General features: G+C 50.7%; 1 protein-coding gene across 4 annotated transcripts in view; it reads right to left on the reverse strand.

The window, feature by feature from the left end:
• The window catches only part of FANCG (FA complementation group G), a 158,216-nt gene that overhangs the window by 104,868 nt on the left and 27,803 nt on the right, over positions 1 to 25,545 (reverse strand). For all 4 annotated transcript variants that reach the window (XM_029581683.1, XM_029581670.1, XM_029581677.1 and 1 more), the window contains 2 exons: positions 23,555 to 23,686; positions 11,449 to 11,642 (listed from right to left, as the gene is read on the reverse strand). In XM_029581683.1, the coding sequence (XP_029437543.1) occupies positions 11,449 to 11,642; positions 23,555 to 23,686 (326 nt within the window). The remainder of the gene's footprint in view (positions 1 to 11,448; positions 11,643 to 23,554; positions 23,687 to 25,545) is intronic.

Here is a 25,545-nt window from a genome sequence, read left to right on the forward strand (position 1 = left end):
GGCCTGGTTGACCACCCATCTGTTGCGACAGTCGCTGCCCAACGTCTCCACTCCGCCCACCTTACCGCATTGGCGACTCCCTCCGGGGTTGACAGAAGGCTGGCTGTCGCAGCATTCTTCGGCTGTCCTCGTCCGGCCTCCCCGGATCGGCCTGACGCTGCAAACCGCCATGTTGACCTGATGCCTAGGGGCGCGCGTGCAGCGCGGCCCCGCCTCAAATACCAGAAGTGGCGTGAACCTCAGGGGCGACCCCCTGAGATGACGTCATCTGCTTCAAATATTTAAAAGTCTCTGAATTGCTAACAACTCGAGTTAGCAAGGATAAGGAAACGGATATGGATTTGTTCTATCTACGCTACTCTGCCTCCTCGGACTAACCAGGGATACCCGCTCCTCGGGGGCCTCGTTCTCTCTTACTTTGTAGGTTGCAGTCTGGAACCGGTACTCGCTCCTCGAGGGCCCTCGTTCCCGGACTTCTTCGGAATTCACTTCTGCCTGGAAGTCATCGCTGCCTACTACATCTGTGAGTTAACATCGCACTCTCAGAGCTTTCTCTGGAACCAAGTACTCGCTCCTCGAGGGCCTACTTCATTCCAGCTCCTGGGCTTCTATGAGACATTGTGTGAGTGTTACCATCAGGTTCTGTCCAAGAACTCTGCATACCCTGCCTACTCACTATATTTCAGTTTCTCTACAGCTCAGCCTCCAGGGATCGCTGTTCCAGTATCTGAGGGACTACAGCCCAGCTGGGCATTCCAGCTCATACTGTCTAATAAAAGAACTAGTATGTTTCTGTCTCCTAACTCTAAGCCTGACCGGTGGTCCCTCTCGGGATCATCCCTCGCGGCGTGGTCATCTGCCACTGGACTAAGGATCCACCCACAACTCTCCTAAATAATAGCAGATTGCTAACTCCATGGATCCGGCACAACTCAATGCCTTGCAGGCCATACCAGGCCTGGCCCAGTGCATTGTGGAGCAGCAAGACGCCTTGGAGAAACGTACTGCAGCATTTCATCAGCTACACACACAGAAGGCTCAAGACACAGCCTCCAACCAAGAAGATCAGTTACCGGAGGTAGCTTTGAAGACTGATGTACCACTGGCGGCTCCAATCCGCTTTTCCGGAGAAATCCAGAAGACCCGGGGCTTTTTGAACCAGTGCTGCATGCACTTTGCTTTACAGCCGTCTCTGTTTCCTACAGCTCTCTCCAAGACTACTTACATTCTTTCATACCTGGACGGTAGGGCTCTGTCTTGGGCATCCACCTTGTAGGAACGCAAGGACTCTATTTTGCAGGACATAGAAGGATTTATGGACTTGTTTAAATCCGTTTTTGATGACCCTGCCCGAACTTCTGTAGCCGGTTCAGCTTTAGTGGATTTGAAGCAAGGCAATAGACCATTGGCTGAATTCGCCATAGAGTTCAAAACTCTTACGGCAGAACTTCACTGGGACACTCTTTTGCAGAGGCCTGGATAACTGTTTAAAGGACGAGCTGGCTGCTCGCCAAACACCTGACTCGCTGGACGAATTAGTAGCCTTGGCCACTCGGATTGATCAACGACTCCGGGACAAGGTGAAGGAACTCCGGCCTAGGGTGTTACCCGGGTTGAAACAGGCCAGTGCTGTCTCTACACCTCGGATGGTTCCAGTAATCCCTGCTGCTGATACAGATGAACTTATGCAACTTGGTCATGGACGCTTGACTTCTAAGGAGATAAGATTTCGGAAGAAGCGTGGTCTTTGCATGTATTGTGGTCAGCCCGGCCATGATGTTTCTACATGCTCCATTCGTCCGGGAAACGGACAGGCCTAAGTCCTGCAGGAGGACTGTTCTTAGGACATACCGTGACATCTCCTCCGCTCTCTCTCCCAGTCTCTTTGACCTATGGACCGATCACAGTTCAGACTCCTGCCCTGGTGGACTCAGGGGCAGGAGGCAACTTCATTCTCAGATGTCTAGTGGAAGACCTGAAGATTCCCCTCATCAAGTTGAAAGATCCATTACTGTTATCCTCCATTTATAGGGAACCCCTACCAGGCAATGTGGCTTGCGAAACCATACCAGTTACTCTTCGCACTGGGGCGCTCCATACGGTATCAATTTCCTTCTTTATACTGGAGAGGGCTATGCACCCTATCGTCCTGGGGTTACCCTGGCTGCAAGTACACCAACCCCAATTTGACTGAGCATCCCTGGATCTCTCCCGCTGGGGCCCAGAATGTCATGGGAAGTGCCTTAAGGAAATCTCTCCTACTATATGCATGCCTACGACTCCAGCGATGCCAGGACTACCGCCCCAATACACATCCTTCAGGGATGTATTCTCCAAAGAAGCAGCTGATATTCTTCCTCCACATAATATGACTGTGCCATAAGGCTGAAGCCCAATGCTGAGCCACCGAAAGGACAGATGTACCCCCTCTCAGCTAAAGAGAATAAAGCAATGTCGGAATACATTGAAGAAAATCTCCAGAAGGGCTTTATCCGACCATCAACGCTGCCGGTCGGCGCAGGCTTTTTCTTTGTGGAGAAGGACAGTACCCTACGTCCATGTATCGATTACCGAGGTCTAAATGAAATCACGATCAAAGACCGTTACCCCTTGCCGTTAATCTCGGAGCGGTTTAACAGGCTGCAAGGGGCCAAGATATTTTCAAAGCTTGACCTGAAGGGGACCTACAACCTTATTCGCATTCGCAACAGCGATGAATGGAAGACGGCCGTCAATACACGAGACGGCCACTTCGAGTATCTTGTAATGCCATTTGGGTTGTGCAATGCACCCACCATTTTCCAAAATATGATGAATGACATCTTGCGGGATCTGCTGTACAAGAACATTGTGGTATACCTGGACGACATACTAATCTTCTCCCAGGATTTGGACACCCACATTACAGACATCAAGCAAGTACTCCACCGTCTTCATGAACACCGGTTGTACGCCAAACTCTCTAAGTGTGAATTTCACAAAGACTCGGTGCCTTTTCTAAGCTACATTGTGTCTAAGGAAGGCTTCCAAATGTTCCCTCACAAACTTGAAAGTATCAAGAATTGGGCTTAACCTACCAGCCTGAAGGCTTTAAGAAGATTCCTGGGGTTCACCAACTATTATCGAAGCTTCATAAAGAACTACTCTTCATTAACTGTACCCTTGAATGCAATGACTCGCAAGGGTGCCAACGCTTCAAAATGGTCAGCAGAGGCCATTTCCACTTTCGAGAAATTGAAGACTGCCTTTTCCACAGAACCATGCTTACGGCATCCAGACCCCAATAAGCCCTTCATAGTAGAAGTTGACGCTTCGGATGTGGGGGTAGGGGCTGTGTTAAGCCAAGCTGGAGACTCGAAAGCCTTACATCCCTGTTCATTCTTCTCACAAAGATGCTCTCCAGCCGAAAAGAACTATGGGATCGGCGACAAGGAGCTCTTGGCAATAAAGCTTGCATTTGAGGAATGGTGGCCTTGGCTCGAAGGTGCTCAACATCAAATAACCGTCTTCACGGATCATAAGAACCTTGAGTATCTCCGTCATGCACAATGGCTGAATTACAGACAGGCCAGATGGTCTTTTTTCTTCACCCGTTTCAATTTTGTGCTCAAGTTCCGCCCTGGAGATCGAAACACCAGAGCAGACGCACTGTCACGCTCATTTCATTCAGAGGATGTGCCTGATGAGCCACAGCACATAATTGACTCGAAGAAAATCCTCTTGACATTCCAAAGAATCTCAGGAAGAAGGTGCTCTTCTAGGCGCACGATTCCAAGCTGGCTGGCCATCCTGGTCAACGCCGAACCCTGCTCAGGATACAGGAGCTGTATTGGTGGTCTACCATCAAAAAGGATACCTATTCCTATGTGGCATCCTGCACTAACTGCACCAAGAACAACAGGCCTCTGGACCACCATGGGGTCAAATGCAACCTTTGCCAGTTCCGGATCGACCCTGGTCGCACATCCCTACTGATTTTGTAGTCTATTTACCTACTTCCGGAGGAATGAATACCATCTGGGTGACTGTGAATCACTTTAGCAAGATGGCACACTTCGTGGCGCTCCCTGGCATACCCTCAGCCTTGGAGCTTGCAAAGCTCTTCATAGCGCACATATTCCGCCTCCTTCACACATATCTAACTGTGGGTCCCAATTCACGGCACGATTCTGGAAGGCTTTGTGCAAGTTGTTTGATATCACTCTAGACTACACCTCTGCCTACCATCCGTAGTCAAATGGCCAGACGGAACGGATGAAATTATAATGAAGCAGTTTATACGAGCCTGTGTCATGTACCGACAAAATAACTGGGCCAAATTGCTTCCATCGGCTGAATTCGCCATCAACTCTCATCCAGCAACATCTACTGGACTGTCACCTTTTGAAGTGGTCTTCAGACATTCTCCAACACCGCCACTTCCACTGAAGCTCTCAGTGATGTCCCCAGCAGCTCAATCCACTGCTGATGATATCCTTAAACTGTGGGTTCAGACAAAGGACATGCTAATCAAAGCAAGTGACCGTGCTAAGAAGTACTACGATGCGCATCATGTGCCAACTCGTCTTTAAGCCAGGGGACAAGGTCTGGTTGTCAACCAAGCACCTCAGACTCAAACTACCCTCCTCTCGGTTTGCTCCTCGCTACGTGGGACCATTCCCAGTTCTTCAACGTATTGGCAATGTCACCTATCGTCTGAAGCTACCACCTAGCTTCCACATTCATAATGCGTTCCACGTTTCATTGTTGAAACCACTCATACTCAGCGAATTTTCTTCCAAGACTCAAGATCCACCTGGCATCAATGCAGAAGACGACTTAGAATACAAAGTCGAAGAGATTTTGGATGTTCGTAAAAGAGGCAAGACTTTTGAATACCTTCCAAAGTGGGAAGGTTTCGGTCCCGAAGAAAACACTTGGGAGCCTCAGACCAATATCCTGGACAAAGAGATGCTTCGTCAATTCCATCTCGCGCATCCTTCAAAACCTAAAACTGGTACCCTAAGAGGAGATCGCCCTTTGAAGGGGGGGACTGTTGTGACCGTCGCTGCCAGACGTCTCCACTCCGCCCACCTTACCGCATTGACGACTCCCTCCGGGGTTGATGGAAGGCTGGCTGCCGCGGTGTTCTTCGGCCGTCCTCGTCCGGCCTCCCCTGATTGGCTTGAAGCTGCAAACTGCCATGTTGACTTGATGCCTAGGGGCGCGCTCGCGGCCCCGCCTCAAATACCAGAAGTGGCGCGAACCTCAGGGGCGACCCCCTGAGATGATGTCATCCGCTTCAGATATTTAAAGGTCTCTGAATTGCTAACAACTCGAGTTAGCAAGGATAAGGATACGGATATGGATTCGTTTATCTACGCTACTCTGCCTCCTTGGACTAACCAGGGAACCCCCTCCTCGGGGGCCTCGCCCTCTCTTACTTTGTAGATTGCAGTCTGGAACCGGTACTCGCTCGAGGGCCCTCGTTCCCGGACTTTGGAATTCACTTCTGCCTGGAAGTCATCGCTGCCTACTACATCTGTGAGTTACCATCGCACTCTCAGAGCTTTCTCTGGAACCAGGTACTCGCTACTCGCTCCTCGAGGGTCTACTTCATTCCAGCTCCTGGGCTTCTATGAGACATTGTGTGAGTGTTACCAACAGGTTCTGTCCAGGAACTCTGCATACCCTGCCTACTCACTATATTTCAGTTTCTCTACAGCTCAGCCTCCAGGGTGGATAAGTGCAAGGTGATGCATATAGGGAAAAATAACCCATGCTATAATTATACAATGTTGGGTTCCATATTAGGTGCTACAACCCAAGAAAGATCTAGGCGTCATAGTGGATAACACATTGAAATCGTCGGTTCAGTGTGCTGCGGCAGTCAAAAAAGCAAGTAGAATGTTGGGAATTATTAGAAAGGGAATGGTAAATAAAACGGAAAATATCATAATGCCTCTGTATCGCTCCATGGTGAGACCGCACCTTGAATACTGTGTACAATTCTCGTCGCCGCATCTCAAAAAAGATATAATTGCGATGGAGAAGGTACAGAGAAGGGCTACCAAAATGATAAGGGGAATGGAACAGCTCCCCTATGAGGAAAGACTAAAGAGGTTAGGACTTTTCAGCTTGGAGAAGAGACGGCTGAGGGGGGATATGATAGAGATGTTTAAAATCATGAGAGGTCTAGAACGGGTAGATGTGAATCGGTTATTTACTCTTTCGGATAGTAGAAAGACTAGGGGGCACTCCATGAAGTTAGCATGGGGTACATTTAAAACTAATTGGAGAAAGTTCTTTTTTACTCAATGCACAATTAAACTCTGGAATTTGTTGCCAGAGGATGTGGTTAGTGCAGTTAGTATAGCTGTGTTTAAAAAAGGATTGGATAAGTTCTTGGAAGAGAAGTCCATTACCTGCTATTAAGTTCACTTAGAGAATAGCCACTGCCATTAGCAATGGTAACATGGAATAGACTTAGTTTTTGGGTACTTGCCAGGTTCTTATGGCCTGGATTGGCCACTGTTGGAAACAGGATGCTGGGCTTGATGGACCCTTGGTCTGATCCAGTATGGCATTTTCTTATGTTCAGGGATTGCTGTTCCAGTATCTGAGGGACTACAGCCCAGCCGGGCATTCCAGCTCACTACTGCCACCTCTGGTGGTTCAGTATACTGTCTAATAAAAGAACTAGTGTGTGTCTGTCTCCTAACTCTGAGCCTGACCGGTGGTCCCTCTCGGGATCATCCCCCGGGGGCGTGGTCATCTGCCACCAGTCCAAGGATCCACCCACAACTCTCCTAAATAATAGCACCATCCCAGGGACTGTAAGCGATGCCCGACCGCAGCTACCACCTGTTTGCAGAGTGCTTCCAATTTCGCCCGAATGAGCCAGTCATCCAAGCAGAGGTGGACTAGAATCCCTTCCTTGTGAAGGGCCGCTGCTATCATCATCATTACCTTGCTGAAAGTATGCGGAGCCGTCGCCAGACTGAAAGGAAGAGCGCAGAACTGGAAATGCGGTCCCAGGGTCATGAAGCGAAGAAATTTCTTATATTCCCGATATATACCTATGTGCAGAAATGCTTCCATCAGATCGAGAGAAGCCAGGAACTCCCCCTTGCACACTGCCATGATAACCGAGAGCAAGGTCTCCATAAGGAAGTGCGGGACCTTGAGGGCCCTATTCATCTTGTTCAGATCCAGAATGGGAAGGAAGGACCCTGCCTTCTGTGGCACCACAAAGTAAATGGAGTAACATCCCGTTCCCCTGGAGGAACGGGAACAATAGCCCCCAGGGACTCCAGCCAGTGGATGGTCTGACGGACTATTTGTCGTTTCACCGGCGAGCTGCACGGAGAGATCAGAAAGCGGTCTCGGAGAGGGTGAGAAAATTCTAAAGCGTAGCATTGAGCGATGATACTGAGTACCCACCGGTCAGATGTTCCTTGAAGAAAAGGGAGAGTCGTCCCCCTATGACCGGCACGGAGGAACGGGCTGGCCGCAACTCATTGCAAATATTTAATCGCAAGGGCTCCTTGGCCGGGACTCTCTCGGCTGGTCCAGGGCCCACAAAAGGACTGAAACCAGGACTGAAACCTCCCTGAGGTCTGTCGCTGGCTGGTGCCCACTGTTCTATTCTGGCGAAAACACCACTGGCCCCTAAAGCGAGAGTGGGTTGGGGGAAACCCCCTAAACCCCTTTGGCCTATCCTCTGGCAACTTGTGCACCATATTCTCACCCAGAGATTTGATTAGCTGCTCCAAGTCCTCACCAAAAAGGAACTTTCCCTTGAAAGGGAGCATACTAAGCTGCGCCTTTGAGGAAATGTCCGCCGACCAATTGCGCAACCAAAAGAGCCTCCTGGCCAATATAGTTGACACCATAGTTTATTTATAATTTATTTATTTATAACTTTTTTATACCGAATTTCAAGTAACAGGGTTACATTACAACAGTAGAACATACTGACAAATATATGTCTTACAATGAACAAGGATGTGAACAACTTGGAGAACATAACTGGGAAGAGAAAAATGTGAACATAACTGGGAAGAGAGCAATGTTAGCAATTACAGCAATTGGATAGGGTGAGGTTACAATAGGAGGGAATTAAGTAATGGAGGGAGGGGAAGAGCTACTGTGGCTGGGAGAATATAAGCTTAGGTCAAGGGTTGTGAAAGTCTGTGGCAGACTGTGGCAATCTGTGGAGGCTATAGTCTGTGGCAGTCTGTGGAGGCTATAATCTTTGACGGTTGGTGGAGGCTGTGGATGACTCAAGAAAATTGTGGGTAGGCTTGAACGAATAGCTATGTCTTGAGTCTGAGATCCGAAGGAGATCATATAAGGCATTCGATCCATAGGCTACTGCTGCCTCTAGGCACTCCGCCTGAGCCGACTCCTGAGGAGGAAGGTCTCTGGCACTCAAGAGCTGTTGAACACATCTCAAGCCTGCTCTAAGCGCAAGGTTGCTGCAGACGGCCGCTCAGATCTCCAGAGCCGAGACCTAAAATATGCATTTGAGTTGGACCTTGAACTTCCTGTCCTATGGGTCCTTGAGGGTCGCTGCCCCGGCCACAAGAATGGTAGTCCTTTAGGTGACCGCTGAGACCAAAGCATCCACCTTCGAGACCCTCAGGAGCTCCAGGGTCTCCTCTGGCAAGGGGTACAGCTTATCCATAGCTCTACCCACTTGCAGACCTGCTTCCGGAGTATCCTACTCCCAGGTCATGAGCTGCTGTATCAACTGAGGAAACAAAAAGGTCTTAGCTGGGCCCCGTAATCCTGCCAGGACTGGGTCCCAGGAATCCAGACTGGAGTCCTCTGGAGGTGCTGCAATTCCCAGCTCCACCAGGACATGCGGAATGAGAGGACTAAGTTCCTCCCTCTGAAAGAGACGAACGATCCTAGGATCATCGCCATCTAGGGGCGCCACCTTCTCTGGCTCATCTCCCAGGTCCACCACCACCGGAGGTGCGGAAGCTGATGAAGGGTCCTCGCCCAAGGCCTGCCCTAGCCCAGGCTCCCCCCCAGCAAGACCATCAGAGGGGCCATGAACTGTCTGAATCCGAACTGCCCCTTGTGGCTCCTGCCGCCTGGGCCGCTTGCTAGGTGGCCCTTCCGGAAGCCTAGACCCTCCTGGGCCGCCGGTGTGGGCTTGGCTGTCCTGGCTGGCCAGATAGGCCTGATGCATCAGGAAAATAAAGTCCTGTGAGAAAGCAGGTGGGCCCTGAAAATCCCCCACCGGGGGAACAGGGGGAAGAAGTGGGAAATAAAAAGGAGATTCCAGGGGATCTCCCGGGCTCAAAACTGCCGGTGATAGCACAGGGAAAACTCCGCTCCCCCGCCCGATGCCTCACAGCCACTCGGCATAGGATCCAAAATGGCCGCTGTTCCCATGCTCAGCGGGAACAGGACAGCCTCGCTCTCCCTCCCAACAGCCCTTCTACCCGCCCCACGGGGTCTGGCCGTTGGAGCAGCCACCGTGCTGGAAGAACCTTCCCCACCAGGGAGGCAATGCGCACAGAGACTTGACCGGGAGAGCTGCTGAGTCGGCTCCCCGCAGGCCTCACAATCAGCGCCACGCTGCATATCAAGCCTTTAGAGCTCCCGCGAACCACACCACGGAGCAGGAACAGACCAAAAAAACAAAATAGTCGACCCTTCAGTGCGAGTCGATCCTCTAAGGCCAGTCGCAATGGCAATATCTGCCATTGCAAGCACTGCCAAGAAAGTACACAAAAAAACCAAAATTCCCTTTTTTTTTTTTTTGCAAGGAGAGCTTAAAGACTCTAGGACCCCACTGGGGGGGGGAGGGAACCGGTCCACCTGCTTTCACCCCTGGCGGTCCAATAGAGGAGCCCACCAGGTCACCAACCTGAGCTACCTTATGCCTGCTAACAGGGAGAATGGTCCCTTAGGACCTGCCAACACCCTGGGAGGACAACTACCCTTCTATTTTACCTTGACAGCCAAGAGAAAAAAGTTAACTGGATTTGCTGCTACGTCTTTTTCTTTTTTTTTGTTTTGCAAGAACCCCCACAGGGTCAGAATCATAGGTTTTGTACCATACTCCATCTGCTGGAGACAGAGAAATAGTGAGGAGCTGCAGGTAGCACATCAACTTAAGAGGTTCTCAAAGTTTTCTTCTGTCTCCATCTGCTGGAAGAGAGGCAAAACCCAGTAGTCTGGACTAATCCGGGTACGTACAGGGAACAACAAATCACAGTGAAGTATTTTTCTAAAGCAGACTATTGCTGATATCTTGATCAAGTAATGCTGACCCACTTCCACCAGAAGGTCTGTCTGAACATGTGTGAGAAGCACTGTATTTCTTCTCTAGCTTTGGTCAGAGAAGGACATACTAGGAAAAAGCTTTCACAGAGTTTTTTAAAAATAGTTTAAACTTTTTGGATTTTTAGCACTGATGGGCCACTTCTAATCTTCTCTGTTTTGCACTAGCCTTACTCACTGTTCCAGTCATCAGAGAAAGACAAGCAGTGACAATTGCTGCCAATTTTTCTCTTCATTAGGGGAGGGGCTGGGTGGGAGACAGTGTGAAGAGTTACAGCAGTGCCAGTGATTTTTTTTTTACTCTGTCTGGGAACCAATGAGTTGAGCACTGAGCAGTGTACAGAGACTGAAATGGCCATGTGGGAATTTTTTTTAAATCGGGTGGTAATAACTAATAGCCTCATGTACAAAGAATAGACATGTGATGAGCTCTATTAGCTACGTGCTGGTTTGGACACTCGTTTTGGACATGCTGATCCCAGTATTGCATCGGGCATAAGTCTTGCGCGTCCAACCTTGCGTTTAGAAGCGTGCTGACCTGAGCGCCTGATATTGCATCAGCCTGCAAGTAAACAGAGCACAGCCTAGCAGGCAGCAGGTGGGGGGCAGGGAGAGGCTGGAGCAGAGGCTCTTCCCCTGCCCTTCACTGTTCCTGTGTGGGCTCCTTGCTCCTGCCCCCTCCCCTCCGGTCTTCCTCAATGCTGACCGGTTACTATGAGAACAGGAAGGAGGAGCAGAAGCATCAAGCAAGAGATGTGGGGCGCTGTCCAAAAGAATGCAGCCCAGGGAGAAGGATCATGCTCAGGCTGCCAGCACTACGGCACAGGAAGAATTTTCTCAAGGACATTAGTTGAGCAGCACTCCTATATAGTACGGTAAAAAGCACAGACATTTTAAAAGTATTACTTCTATTTTGTCTGACGAGGAAAGTGTCAAGGCATGCCTACAGGACATTTTACTGACACTATTTTGAGCAGAGGAAGTCTCTGGTACTCTTCCTCCCAGGGCTAAATTTACAATAAAGGAAGCCCAGCTGCTACAGGGAGGAACAGGAAGAGGAAGATGAGAGCTGCGTTTCCCCTTATGTTCCAAAACTAAAAATTATCCAGGATCAATCAAGCACCCACAAGCCTCCATTTCGAATCACACACACTGCGGCCTCCTCACCTTGGGACAACAGAGGGCTTCAAGCAGGATTTGGAGCTTTTCCAGCTGGTTTGCTGCCAGCCACAGCGCTCCCTGCAGGCCAGCCAGTCGATGCGCAGCCGGGGCAAGCTGCTGCGTGTCAGTATCCAGGAGAAGTTTCTGCCAGAGTTCCTTGATGTTCATCTCTCCCCTGCCCAGGCCTCTGGCATCCAGAACTGCAAAACATTCAAAGGAAATTTAAAAAAATGTAGCTAGAGCTGCAGAAATTTCTCCAAAGTGGTCATTGGGTCAGCTACAAATAAAACTGATAGCCAAATCAGAGTCTCAGGTCCAATCCTGCTAAAGCTTGGTGGTCACACGCAGTAGCTTTCTGCTGCGCTGAACAAAAGATGCTTTTAGGAGTGAAATTCGGATATTGAAGAGATGTTTTTCTGTCACTAGAAGACTGCTCATTTCTGAGAACGTCCGAATTTTGCTCACCTTGCAATCAGCGGATCAGTGGGCGAGAAGGAGGAAATCCACTTAGCATTTTCTGATACAAATAGCAGTGCTAGAATTTACCATGCAGGTATCAGTTCACCTTTCCCACAACCGCAGCTAAATTCTGTATCAGAATCACGTCTGATGCATGTCAGTGTGCTGTTACTGCAGCACCTCTTTTTGCTTCTAGAAATCACCTCCACAGTGTGTGCAGCAGGAACAGCAAAACCAAGCACAAGCCGATACCTGCAGTTAGAAACAGCCAATGCAAATGTTGGGCCAGTTTTGCTTCTGGGGAAGAGGAAGGAAAAATGTGATCTTACCCGCTAATTTTCTTTTCTTGAGTCTAACCAAAGCCAGGCCAAGGGATCTCTTAGGTAAGTCACTAAAGGGATTTTCTACACCAGACCAGTCTAAATGGATGGGTTTTGCTACCCTACCAGGACATGAAGAATGAGAACAACTAAATCACTGACATCACCCTATATAGGATCTTGTGCAGCCTGAGATTCTTCAATATTTCTTATTGATACAGATACTTTCTGCATCAAAGCAAAAAAAAACTTTTTCCCTCCCTTAAATGAGCAAGAGAGTTATTAACGGATACAAGAAAATTATTTCCTTACCTGCTGTTCCGTATCGGGATGTTTTCGTGTGCCCTTGGGCCTCAGCCCGACCCCGGACGGATCCAGGACTGAACCGAGGGTTGATGGCGTGTTCCAGCATGGCAGACGGTCTTACCCTCTGCCAGGCCTGCAAGCTCCCAAGGCCAACAACATGATGATGTTGGAATGTGAATGGTCCTCCGACCATTCCGAGCCCTTTCAGACCTGCCGCTTGGATCGGCATGGAGAAGCAGGCCTGGCCTGATGATGAGGGCAGACAGGCCTTGACACAAAGACATGACACCAAGATCAATGCTACGGCATCACAGACGAAGACATGACACCAAGGCTGATGCAGATGGCATCAGAGGCAAGGGCTGGAACAAGACATGACACCAAGGTAGTTGAGGACATGACACCAAGGCTGATGCGAAGACATCACAGACCAATGGTCGATGAGATGGCATCCCGGACCAGGGTCGATGCGACGACATCAGGAACAAGACGTTGACATGACACCAAGACTGATGCAACAGCATCCAGGACGAGACGAGGAACTTGACGAAGTCCAAACGAGACTAGAAATTGGGCGGAAGAACATTGGCACTGTCTCTCAGGGCGCCCTACTCAGCCCACCTTCATGGGCGGACACAATGGGCTGGTCGCGGACCACCCTGTCCCACTGCGCACCCTACACAGCCTGAGGGGACTGGTCATGGACCACGCTGAGAACGGGACGAGCACAGGGAAGAATCCAGCCGAGGCAGAACTTCGATGACGGAGCCATGAGTCGCCCGGAGCTCCACAAAGGCTGGCAGGACATGACGGCTCAGGAGCACAGGACACCAGTCCACCTGCAGGCCACTCCAACTCGGGAAAGATGTCGTCCGAGGGAGCCGGGCTGACAGGACCAGAAGGCTCAGGAGTGCAGACATGAACACCAAGAAGGGCAGGACACCAAGGAACCTGGAACATCAGGAAGCAGAGGATCAAGACGAGACACCAGGACACCTGGACGGGGACCTCAGGCACGAAGACTTGACTAAACATGACATGAAGACGAAACGAAGAAGAGCTCCACGAAGAAGACCTGACAGAGTTCTGGCAGGCAGGAGCCTCCAGAGTGAAATAACACCGATGCAAGGCGAAGACTGAAGTGATGGAGCAGCCCTTTATAGGGCTGGAGCAGGAAATCCTATAGAGAGGCACGCGCCGGCGCCTAAAGGAGGAAGCAGGAACTTGTGCAGGACTGCGGACTGCACAGCGTCAATGTCGCGTAAGAGCAGGGCTGGGCCTGAACGCAGGCCCCGAAGACGGCAGCAGCTCCAGTCGCTGCAGGAGACCCAGGGGGCAGCTCCAGCCGCCAATCGAGCCCGGGGATGCGGCCTCCACGCCACGAAGAGGAGATGACATCGGCGGCGGCTTCCAACTGCGAAGAGGACACTGAAAGTCAGCGGCTCCGGCCACAGTGAAGACGGATACCAGGGGCGGACTCCGGGACGCAGGGGAAGGCAAGTCCATGGCTCCAGCCGCACCGGAAGGCCCGACAACGGCCGCGTCGGGAGAAGCAGCGTGGGGTGAGGTAAGCAGGGCCTGCTCGCGGGGGTTAGCTCCGTGGGCAGGGTTCATAACACCTGCTAATTTTCATTCCTGTAGTACCATGGATCAGTCCAGACCGTGGGTTATGTCCCCCTTCCAGCAGATGGAGTCAGAGGAAAAAGTGAGAGGGCGGTCCCTCATGATTGGTACGCCCTCTGTAAACCTTCAGTATTAAGAATATCCCAGCAACAAAGAAAAACCCCTTGGATGGATCAATACAAAAATGAATATCAACTAAATTGAACATCAAACTGTAAATCTGAATAGGCAAACTTGCAATGTGAACTCTCAGTCAGTCCCAAACAGGTCCTGAAATGATTACACAGTCGAGCTGAAGGATTAACCCAAAGAAAAAACCCCAAAATCCTTAGGGTAGGCATCTGGATTGATCCATGGTACTACAGGAATGAAAATTAGCAGGTAAGGAAATAATTTTCTTTTCCCTGTACGTACCTGGATCAGTCCAGACCGTGGGATGTACCAAAGCTTCTCTTAAATAGGGTGGGCCACTGATATCCCAGCTCAAATGACTGAGCCCCAAAAGAACTCAAGGTCGTTGATTGCAGATTCAAGAGATAGTGATGCGCAAAAGTGTGCAAAGACTTCCAAGTGGCCGCTCGGCAAAATTCCTGCGGAGAGACCGCTCAGATTTCTGCCCAGGAAGCTGCTTGAGCTCGGAGAGAATGAGCAAGGGCATCGACGCCTTCTGCTCCATGCTCCCTTCTGTGACTGAAAAAGCACGGAGCCTTTGTATTCCTTTGTGTGGCCATCAGATCCAGATGGGGAGTCCCCCATCGCGTGATGAGTAGTGCCATTGCCTTCTGGGACAGTTCCCATTCTCCGGGATCTAAGCACTGGCGACTTAAAAAAGCCGCCTGAACATTGTCCACCCCTGAATGTGAGACGCCGCCAGATGAGACAGCTGGAGTTCCGCCCACGGCATCAGCTTGTTCGTTTCCCAAGTCACATGGAGACTTCTTGTTCCCCCCTGATGACTGATGTATGCCACAGTTGTGGCATTGTCGGAGAGGATCCGGACTGCTCGGCCTTGTGCTAGGGGCAGAAAACGCTGCAGCATAAGGCAGACCGCTCTTGTCTCTAGACAGTGAATTGGCCAAGTTGCCTGTTCTGGTGTCCACTGACCCTGTGTCGAATGCCGACCTCACACTGGGCCCAGCCGGTAAGGCTGGCATCTGTTGTAACAAGTACCCATTGTGGAACCTCGAGCTCTACTCCTCGAAGCAAATGATCCAGGTCGAGCACCAGGTCAGGCTATCCTTGGGTAGGGGCGGTCTCGGCAGAGGAGCCTGAAATTCCTGAGATACCGGCTTCCAACAGGAGAGTAATGCTCTTTGTAAGGGACGCATGTGGGCAAAAGCCCAAGGCACAACATCTGTCGTGGAGGCCATGGAACCTAGCAACTGGAGATAGTCCCAGGCTGTGGGAAGTCTGAGGTCCCGAAACGCTGAACATGAGCAAGGAGCGATTGGGTCCACTCCAGACGAAGAGAGCCTGTGCCTACTTTGATGTCGAAATGAGCTCCCAGAAAGGCGAGGGACCAGGATCCGTTACTTCCTCAGGGCCGCTGCCACCACTACCATCACCTTGGTAAAGGTGCGAGGAGAGGTTGCCAGGCCGAATGGCAGGGCTTGGAACTGGAAGAGCTGCCCCAAAATCTTGAAGTGAAGGAGGCGCTGATGCTCCTTCAGGATGGGGATATGAAGATAAGCCTCCATCAAGTCCAAGGATGCCAGAGCGCAGAGTTTCCATCCTAAAGTGTGGTATCTTGAGCGTCCTGTTGACCATCTTGAGATCCAGGATCGGCCAGAAGGAGCCTTCATGCTTGGGAGCTATGAAGTAGACGGAATAATGGCAGAGTCCTTGTTCCGGTAGTGACACCAGAAGAATGGCTCTCAGATCCAGGAGATGGTCTAGCGTCTGACGTACTGTGCCCTGTTTCCTTAGTCCGCACGGAGAAAAGACAAACCTGTCTCTGAGAGGTCGAGCAAATTCTAAAGCATAACCGCGCTGTAGAATATCCAGGACGCCCTGGTCTGAGGTGATTGTGACCCACTCCTCATAGAAGTGCGACAGGCGTCCTCCTATCCGGGGAATCAAAGAGTGGGCCGGCAATGTTTCATTGTGAAGATATAGTGACTGTCCCTTGGGCGAGGGTGTCTCGGGCTGATCTTCATCCCCGAAAGGAATGAGACCAGGACTGCGATCTAGACGAGGGAGGCCTGTGGGACACTGGCCGCACATGGTGGAAGCACCGTTGTCCTCTGAAACGGTTCCGCACGGAGCTATACGTTCTAGATCTCCACTCCAAACAACTTACCCTTGAAGGGAAGGAAGCAGAGTTGAGACTAGAAAGGAGGAATCCGCGGACCATGGTCCTGAGCCAGAGGAGGCGCCGAGCTGAGACTATGGAAACCATAGATCTGGCCAGCACCCGGAGAAGATCATACAGCGCATCCGCGCCATATGCTAAGACGGCTTCTAGCCTTTCCGCCTGTTGTGCCTCCCCTGGAGGCAGGTCCTGAGTCCCGAGTAGTTGTTGGATCCACCAGAGTCATGCATGCTGCATCAGGGAGCTACAAACAGCAGCTCGAACTCCCAAGGCAGACGCCACAAACACTCTCTTCAAATACAACTCAAGTTTGCGGTCCTGCAAATCCCTGAGGGCTGCTCCTCCAGTCACAGGAATAGGTGTCCTAGCCGTGACTGCAGATACCGACGCATCCACCTTCAGTACCTTAAGTAGTTCCAGGGACTCCTCAGGGATTGGATACAGTCTGTCCATCACTCTGCCAACCCGCAGAGAGGCCTCTGGAGTCTCCCACCCCCTGGACAGCAATAGGAGGAGCATATGATGAAAAGGAAAGTCTTCGAAGGTGGCTTGAGCCCTGGTAGGATGGGATCCCCTCTCTTCGGTGCAGTGCTGGCGGTAGGAGCCTCCTGGGGGACCTCAATATCTAATCCGGCCAGGACATGTGAGATAAGCAGAACCATCTCATCGCTCTGGAAAAGGCGTAGAACCAGAGGAACATCCCCTTCGACTTGCGCCGATGGCGTCGGGTCATCTAGATCAGGGTCCACTGCAGGGTCCGTCAGGGAAGGAGGGTCAGGACTGGTTGGATGGGCAACCGGCTGAACCCTAGAGGATCCCGAAGGGGCCACTGAAACGGCAGGGCCAGAAATACTGGTGCTGTACCAGGCCATGACGGTACAAATCCCTGAGGCTCCCCTGCCACATCCAGGAGTTCCCCCAGACTGACCACTTTAGGAGGAGGGGGAGCCAAAACCGCATCCTGGTGCTGGCTGAGCCTTGCCAAATAAGCCCCATGCATCAGCAGAATAAATTCTGTGGAAAAAGGCTCCGGGGGAGGGATGGCCGGGGGAGGGGGGGGAGGCCGGAGGGTCCTCTGAGGGTGGCTCAGCGTCGGGGAGATGCACCAGAAAGAGAACCAGAGGAGAATGAGGTCCTTCTGGGTTTGAATCCCTGGGAGGCAGCACTGGAGCAGCAAGTAGTGGATCCAAGATGGCCGCCGTTCCGGCGTTTAATGGGAACGGAGCCAACCTCCTCAGATCCTGGCGCGCATTTGCGTGCGAAACAGACCACCTCTGCCGGATGGAGCTCTTTTCTCCTGAGCACCTTGCCGATCAGCGGCCAAGGAGGAAACCCTTACACAGTAAGATGTTCGTCGGCCAGGGAAGTACCAGGGCATCGACCCCCTTGGCCCCCGTCTCTCTGCGCCGACTGTAGAACCGCGGAGCCTTGGCATTCTGAAATGTGGCCATCAGATCCATGCACGACGTGCCCCACCGGTCGCAGATGAGCTGAAAGGCCTCGTCGGCCAACTCCCATTCTCCGGGGTCGAGATGGTGGCGACTGAGAAAGTCCGCCTGCACGTTGTCCACCCCGGCAATGTGGGAAGCTGCAATGCTGACGAGATGTAGTTCCGCCATTAAGTCCATTAAGAAACGAGCCTCCGTCACCATTGGACGACTCCTGGTTCCTCCTTGGCGATTGATATAGGCCACTGTGGTCGCATTGTCTGACAATACCCAGACCGACTTCCCCTGAAGGAGTGGAAGGAATGCCTCCAAGGCCAGAGCTACGGCCCTGATTTCTAGATGATTGATTGACCACTGAGATTGTTCTTGGGACCACTGCCCCTGCACCGACTTCCCTAGACAAACCACTCCCCAGCCGGAGAGACTGACATCCGTGGTGACGACCGTCCAGTTGGGCATTACCAGGGGAACTCTCCACTCGAGACGGTCAGAGATCAGCCACCAGTCGAGACTGTGTCTTGCGGAGTCTGTAAGCGGTAGCGGGAGATGGAACTGTTCCACCGGGTTCCAGTGGGACAGCAATGCTGATTGTAATGGACGCATATGAGCGAAGGCCCAGGGCACCAATTCCAGGGTAGATGTCATGGACCCCAAGATTCTCAAGTAATCCTTCACTTTGGGCATCTGCATGGACATCAGGTCCCTCACCTGACCCTGAAGCTCGACTATCCGCTCTGTGGTGATGAACACTCTCCCCTGTGCCGTGTCAAACAGAGCTCCCAGGAACTCCAGAGACTGCGAGGGGACTAGATGACTCTTGGCAAGTCCCTCAGATACTGGAACAGATACTGGAACAGCGATCCCTGGAGGCTGAGCTGTAGAGAAACTGAAATATAGTGAGTAGGCAGGGTATGCAAAGTTCATGTACTGAACCAGATGGTAACACTCACACAATGTCTCATAGAAGCCCAGGAGCTGGAATGTTTAGGCCCTAGAGGAGCGAGTACCTGGTTCCAGGGAAAGCTCTGAGAGAGCGATGGTAACTCACCGATGTAGTTGGCAGTGATGACTTCCACGAAATTGAAAATAGAAACTGTGCAATTATGATGTATCAATAAATTAGTACTTCATGCAACATCATAGATACAAGCTGAACCAGGAAAGAATTTTTTGAAGTGAAGAGAATGTGATACCTCATATAACAATGGGCCTCTCAATATTTGTCAGAGAGTGCACACAAACAAATGTGTCAAACATACCCGCCGTTAACCAGTAAATTAAAAGACTGGTTTAACGCGATTGACCTTCTTTATAATCATTGGTATCTACATTCTAGATTATACATTTTTTTCTTTTTTCCTTTTTTTTATACCCCTGAAGAAGCCCACGAAACACGGATCGTGTCGGGTCAGGCCGGTGTTCGAAAAAAGCTGTCACCACTCCACGCTACGTAAAATGATAAGTGTCCTGTTTCTATAACAATTATTATAAAAAAAAGGACAAATATTGAGAGGCCCATTGTTATATGAGGTATCACATTCTCTTCACTTCAAAAAATTCTTTCCTGGTTCAGCTTGTATCTATGATGTTGCATGAAGTACTAGTGATGACTTCCAGGCAGAAGAGAGTACCGAGTAAGTCTGGGAACGAGGGCCCTCAAGGAGCGAGTACCGGTTCCAGACTGTCACCTGAAAAACAAAGGAGAGAGCGAGGCCCCCAAGGAGCGGGTACCCCTGGTTAGTCCGAGGAGGCAGAGTAGCTTGGAAAGTCGAAGCGAGTCCATAGTCATTCCTTGCTAACTCAATCTGTTAGCAAATTCTAAGACCTTATATATCCGTCGCGGGTGACGTCATCTTCGGGGGATGCCCCCGAGGTTCGCGCCATCGCCGGTACTTCAGTCGGGGCCGCGCACGCCCCAGGAAACATGGCGGGTTGCAGAGTCTAGCTGGTCCAGGGACGCCGGAGGACTTCGGCAGAAGGACGCCGTGGCAGTCAATCTTCCCACGGACGAAGAGGGAGGCGCTAAAGAGGTAAGGAGGGCGGAGAGAGGGCGTCGGGAACCGGACACAACAATCAGGAACTTGTCCCGAGGACGCTGTATAAAATCTAAAGCGTAACCTTGACTTATCATGGTGAAGAAGAGCGACAGCCTGGCACCCATGTTTGGCACATGGTGGAGGATGGGTACCGAAGGATGGATCAGCCATATCTCATTGCGAGGCCTTAGTCCCTGCTGCCGACGGGGAATTGCCTGGCTTGCCGAAACGCCTGCCTCGAAAGGACTGATGCCATGGCTGTTGTCTGGTGGAACTGGAACGAAAGAAGGAGCCTGAGGACCGTGCCGGTCGAGGTCTCCGATTACTATGGAACCAAGATCGAGCTGTAAATGATCCCCTGGCCCGGGGCCTATCCTCCGGCAGTTTATGAACCTTGTTCTCACCCAGCAATTGGATCATATCCTCCAATTCCTTCCCGAACAACAACTTGCCTTTAAAAGGAAGGGAACTGAGGTGGGACTTGGACGAAGCAACCGCAGCCCAATGCCGTAGCCAGAGCAGCCGACGCGCAGACACCGCCAACACCATGGATCTGGCCAATGTACACAGGAGGTCATGGAGAGTATCGGCGCTATATGCAATGACCGATTCCAGCCGGTTCCCTGGCTAGCCTCCCCCTCAGAGAGGTCCGACCTGCCTTAGAGCTGCTGGGCCCAGCGAAGACCCGCTCGCAGAGCAAAATTAGTGCACATTGCCACGCGGACCCCTAGCGCGGAGACCTCAAACACCTTTTTGAGCTGCATCTCCAACTTTCTGTCCTGCAAGTCCTTGAGGGCGGTCGCTCCCGTAACCGGTATAGTTGACTTCTTGGTAACCGCAGACACCGCTGCATCCACCTTTGGAACTCTCAGCAGGTCCAAAGCACCCTCCGGCAGGGGATACAGCTTATCCATTGCCTTACTGACCTTTAACCCCAAATCAGGAGAGTCCCATTCCCGAAAGAGAAGGTCTGTGGCCGAGAAATGAAAAGAGAAAGACACTGTGGGGCCCCTGAGACCCAGTAATACCGGATCCATAGACCCCAACCGCGACTCCGGCGGAGGGGCTTCCAAACCTAATTCCCCCAGGATGACCGGGATAAGTGGGTTCAACTCCTCTTTTTTTAAAGAGACAAACCACCTTTGGATCATCCCCTTCCAGCTCTGTATCCCCCTGGATGAGCTTGGGCTGGGAGTCAGGATCTCCGTCCGTCCGTCCGTCCTCCCGTGGGCTGGGACTGATTATCAGGAGTCCCTGATGAAGAAGAGTCTATGTCCGTGTCGACGAGTCCTGTGCGCAAAGGCCTTTTTCCCTTAGGGGGCTCTGGCTCACCTTTGGAGCCGGAACGGCGCCGAGACCACTTGCGGGACGGTGGGCACAGAAGCTGCTCCTCAGCCCATCTTTTCCCAATTTTTTGGCTTTAAAAGCCTTGTGCATCAGAAGCAGAAATTCTGATGAAAAGGAGGAGTCAGATGAGGAATCCGCAGCCCCCTCAGGGCTATCCTCATTTAAAATAACCTCCGGAGCCAGCGAAGGCCTGCACTGAGGAGACAGTGCCAGGGGTAAAATCTCCTCCCCCTCCGCATTTTGCGCCACTGATCCCAAAATGGCCGCCGTTCCCGCGCTGATCGGGAACGACGCAGCTGAGTCGGCCCGACCCGTCCGGGACCGCGTGGACGACTGGGGTGAGCGAATCGGGCCTTCCTGCAGTGAAATGGAGGGACCTTTGCCACCCTGCGAGCAAGAAGCGCAGAGGCAGTCGTGCAACAGATGGCCGCGCAAGGAGCCGCATGCGCGACAAGATGAGCCTCGGGGCATGATCGCTGCCGGAGAGAAAGAAGGGCCTGACTTACCGCAGAGAAACGGAGAAAAAAATCGTAAGAAAAGACTGCGACGCAGATCGACGGGAGGGGGGGTATTGGAGAGTCGGAGCGGCAAAAAAAATTAACAACCGAAACTTTTATTTATTTTTTTAAATCGCAAACCTGCCCCCGCGCTGTCCTTGGTTCTGGACAGGTCATGCTCCTGCTGCTGCTGCTGGGGTGAGTGAGCCGGGCTCCCCAGTATCACCCCAGTGCTGCTACTCCACCAAGGCAGGGCCCTCGACCCTCTTGAGCAGCTGCCTCGACCAGGGAGGATGGTCCCCTCAAGGACCTGCCAACCCCCTGGGAGACTAACAGGCCTTCTTCTTTTTTTTAAACAAATAAAGGAACAAAAAAGTCCCTAACTAACTATTCCTAATTAATTTTTTTTATTTTTTTTTTAAATCAGAAGAGACTGTGGGTTTTGCACCCCTGCCATCTGCTGAAGACAGAGTAAGACTGAGGGACTGTGGGTGGCACCTTGGTATATATGCCAGGGTTTGTTTTGAAAAACTTCTCTGTCTCCATCTGCTGGAGGGGAGGCAAAACCCAGGTGTCTGGACTGATCCGGATACGTACAGGGAAAGGAAGTTTTTTTCAAACTCTTTTCTTCAATTAGAATTACAGTAAAAGAGAAGCAAAAATAATTTTGCCCAACATTCCCAAGAAAAGTGGGTCTGATACCCTTGATGCCTGGTTAGCAGCACAGGGAGGTCCAACATGCCAAGGATTTTGTACGTGTTCACCATAAGAACAGAGGGGGCTGGGAAATCGTCAGAAGACTGGAAAGGGGCGGAAGCCAAAGCAGCAAAATCCTGTTACATCTAACTGCAGCATGGATTACTTTAAGCCATTTGCAAACAGCTTTCTTCTACCATTTGGAGTGAGATTAACAGTTACCAGGTGGTACACTCTGATGAAAAGACCGGACTAGAGAAAGCACAGGGATTTCTTGGTCCATGCGATGACCCAGTAATTAACTTTCTTTTTTGTTTGTTTTAATCTTTTTTATTATTAAAGCAAAATAGGAATAATTATACAACAGTATTATCCGAACATGTTAATTACATAAGTGCCACGACCACTGAATACCAGCTTAAAAATACATGTACCCATTTGCTTCAATAAAGGTTTTAACAACTTTCTGCTTTCTCCTGTGGACGATCCAGTTTAGGGTGACAGCTCAGACTGGCCGAGGAGGTGATGGGGGTGGACGAGCATGTATAGAAGACCCACTCCTGGCCATGAGTGAGTTGAGAGATGCTACACACAACTGCTTTGAGTACAAATGTTCTATTGTGGGATTGGGACCACAAACTCATTCATTTTTTTTTGGCCCAGCAGTTTCCTCTTCTCCTTTTTTGGATTTCCAGCTCAGTTAGAACTGGCAGAATGAGCCTTCTTGGACAGCTACCCAGGCTTTTCCTGTATTTTTAATTCCCCTCCTAACTCAGCCAAGCAGTCACAGCAGCAGTCCTCAGCCAGTGTCACAAACTATGGCTCCCTCTGGACCCTGGCTAATGAGACCCCCCTAAGTCTACGAGGATGAAACATTCTGCCTCCAACAAGACTGTGAATCCTGCTTCCAAATCACTCCCAGCCTGAGAGCTGGGATCAAATCCAGGTCTGCTACAGAGCACTATTGAGAGACTGAATGGATCCCACAAACCTCAAGGGCACAATTTGCATTTCAGATAAGCAATGCACTCTCTGGTGAACAAGGGAAAAGAATCCGAGGCCTCCTTACCCCTGACAAGTGCTTGCTCTATTTCATGAGCATCCTCATCTGTAAAGCCATCTGCTACATTGATCTTGAAAATGAGGGTGTTGTAAAGGACTGTCAGCTCCAAGGGAAGGCTGGGGATAGCTGCTGGCAGCCCTGAGAACAGACAAAGCAGAAACACAGCAGAACAGTGAGCAAGAACAGAATCGTTCCCATCCAAGTACACATTTCACATTTATTTATTGTAGTTGTTATAATATTGTAATTTGTTTTGATACGTACCTGCCTCTAGCTTTTGAAAAAGGCAGCATACTAAACCCATGAATAAATAAACGCAGGACACAAGTATCCATTCTACACACTGCCAGTCCCTCCAGGGAGGACCGCAATAGAGTTACTGTGAACTAACACCATAACCAATCAATACAGGAGGCTGAGATTCCAGAAACAAAATCCGTGTCAGAGAAACCTTCTCCAAATTCTTAATGGGATGCTGCAAACAGCTGAACTATAGGCATGAAAATCCTGTAGCCACATCAGAGACTCAGCTCCCACAGCTGCAGTACCAATCAAATTAAAGCAGAGTTGCTTACCTGTAACAGGGGTTCTCCGAGGACAGCAGGATGTTAGCTCTCACACATGGGTGACATCATCTGATAAAGCCCCAACACAGAAAACTTATGCCCAACATGTCCTATATTACATTCCATGAGGGGTACCTCTTCAGTCTTATAACATAGAATTAAATATAAATAAAAATTAGGAGAAACCCAACTCCGCGGGGTGGCAAGTGGGCTTCATGAGGACTAATATCCTGTTTCCTTGAAGAACCCCTATTACAGGTAAGCAACTCTGCTTTCTCTGAGGCTAAGCAGGAAGGCAGTCCCCACACGCTGGTGTACACCCAGCTACAGGCTGCTACGCAACTTAAAAGGGGGACCAGACACCCAAACCAGGTGCCAACGGGCACAACAACAATGGTGCTGTTGGTAACAGACGGAGAGACAGCCTGAACCCAAACAACATATCCTAGGCGAGAGAGAGAGATGGGTTCCACACCTCAAATAGATTCCAAAGGACAGATTGGCCAAAACTACTGTTGCGTTGTCCATCCCTATCCACGCAATAGTGACATGTGAATGTTTGGAGAGAACTCCACGCTGCAGCCTTGCAGATCTCCTCCACAGGAACTGTTCGCAAGTAATCCACAGATGCTGCTATGACTTGGACAGAATGAGCCTTGACATGATCCCCAAAATGCAGTACCGCCTGGGCATAACAAATTATTGAGATGGAGTCTGCTAGCCAATTGGATAATGTCTGTTTGACAACGGCAACGCCCAACCTATTCCTATCAAAAGAAACAAAACGTTGGGAGGCCTGTGTATGGGCTTCTTTCCACTCCAGATAGAAGGCTAAGGCTCTCTTGCAGTCCAAACCATGCAGGGCTCTTTTGCCTTGGTGCGAATAGGGCCTGGCAATGAATGTTGACAGGGCGATGGACTGTTTAAGATGGAAGTCCATCACCACCTAAGGCTGGAACTTAAGAGTGTGTAGGCAAGAGCACCCTGTTATGATAAAACAATGTAAGGTGGATAAGTCACTGAAGCCTGGAGCTCGCTGACCCTGCACACTGAGGTGACAGCCATCAAAAATATTACCTTCCAGGTCAAGTACTTCAGGTCACAGGTGTGCAGGGGCTCAAAAGGAGCTTTCATCAGCTGAGCTAACACCATGTTGTGGTTCCAAGACAAAGTGGGAGGCCTTAGGGGAGGCTTCAGTTGAAGCAGGTCCCGCATTAAATGTACAACTATAGGCCTTACAGAGATGGGCATACCATCTACACCATGGTGGAATGTGCCAATTGCACTCAGATGCACGCTAACGGAGTTGGTTTTCAAGCCAGATTCCAATAGATGTAGAAGGTAATCAAGCAGTTTTTGTGTGGGGCAGGAGAATGGATCTAGGGCCTTCTGCTCATAACACATGGAAAACCTCCTCCATTTGGGACCATA

Source organism: Rhinatrema bivittatum, chromosome 1 (genome assembly GCF_901001135.1).
Source record: "Rhinatrema bivittatum chromosome 1, aRhiBiv1.1, whole genome shotgun sequence".
NCBI lineage: Eukaryota > Metazoa > Chordata > Amphibia > Gymnophiona > Rhinatrematidae > Rhinatrema > Rhinatrema bivittatum.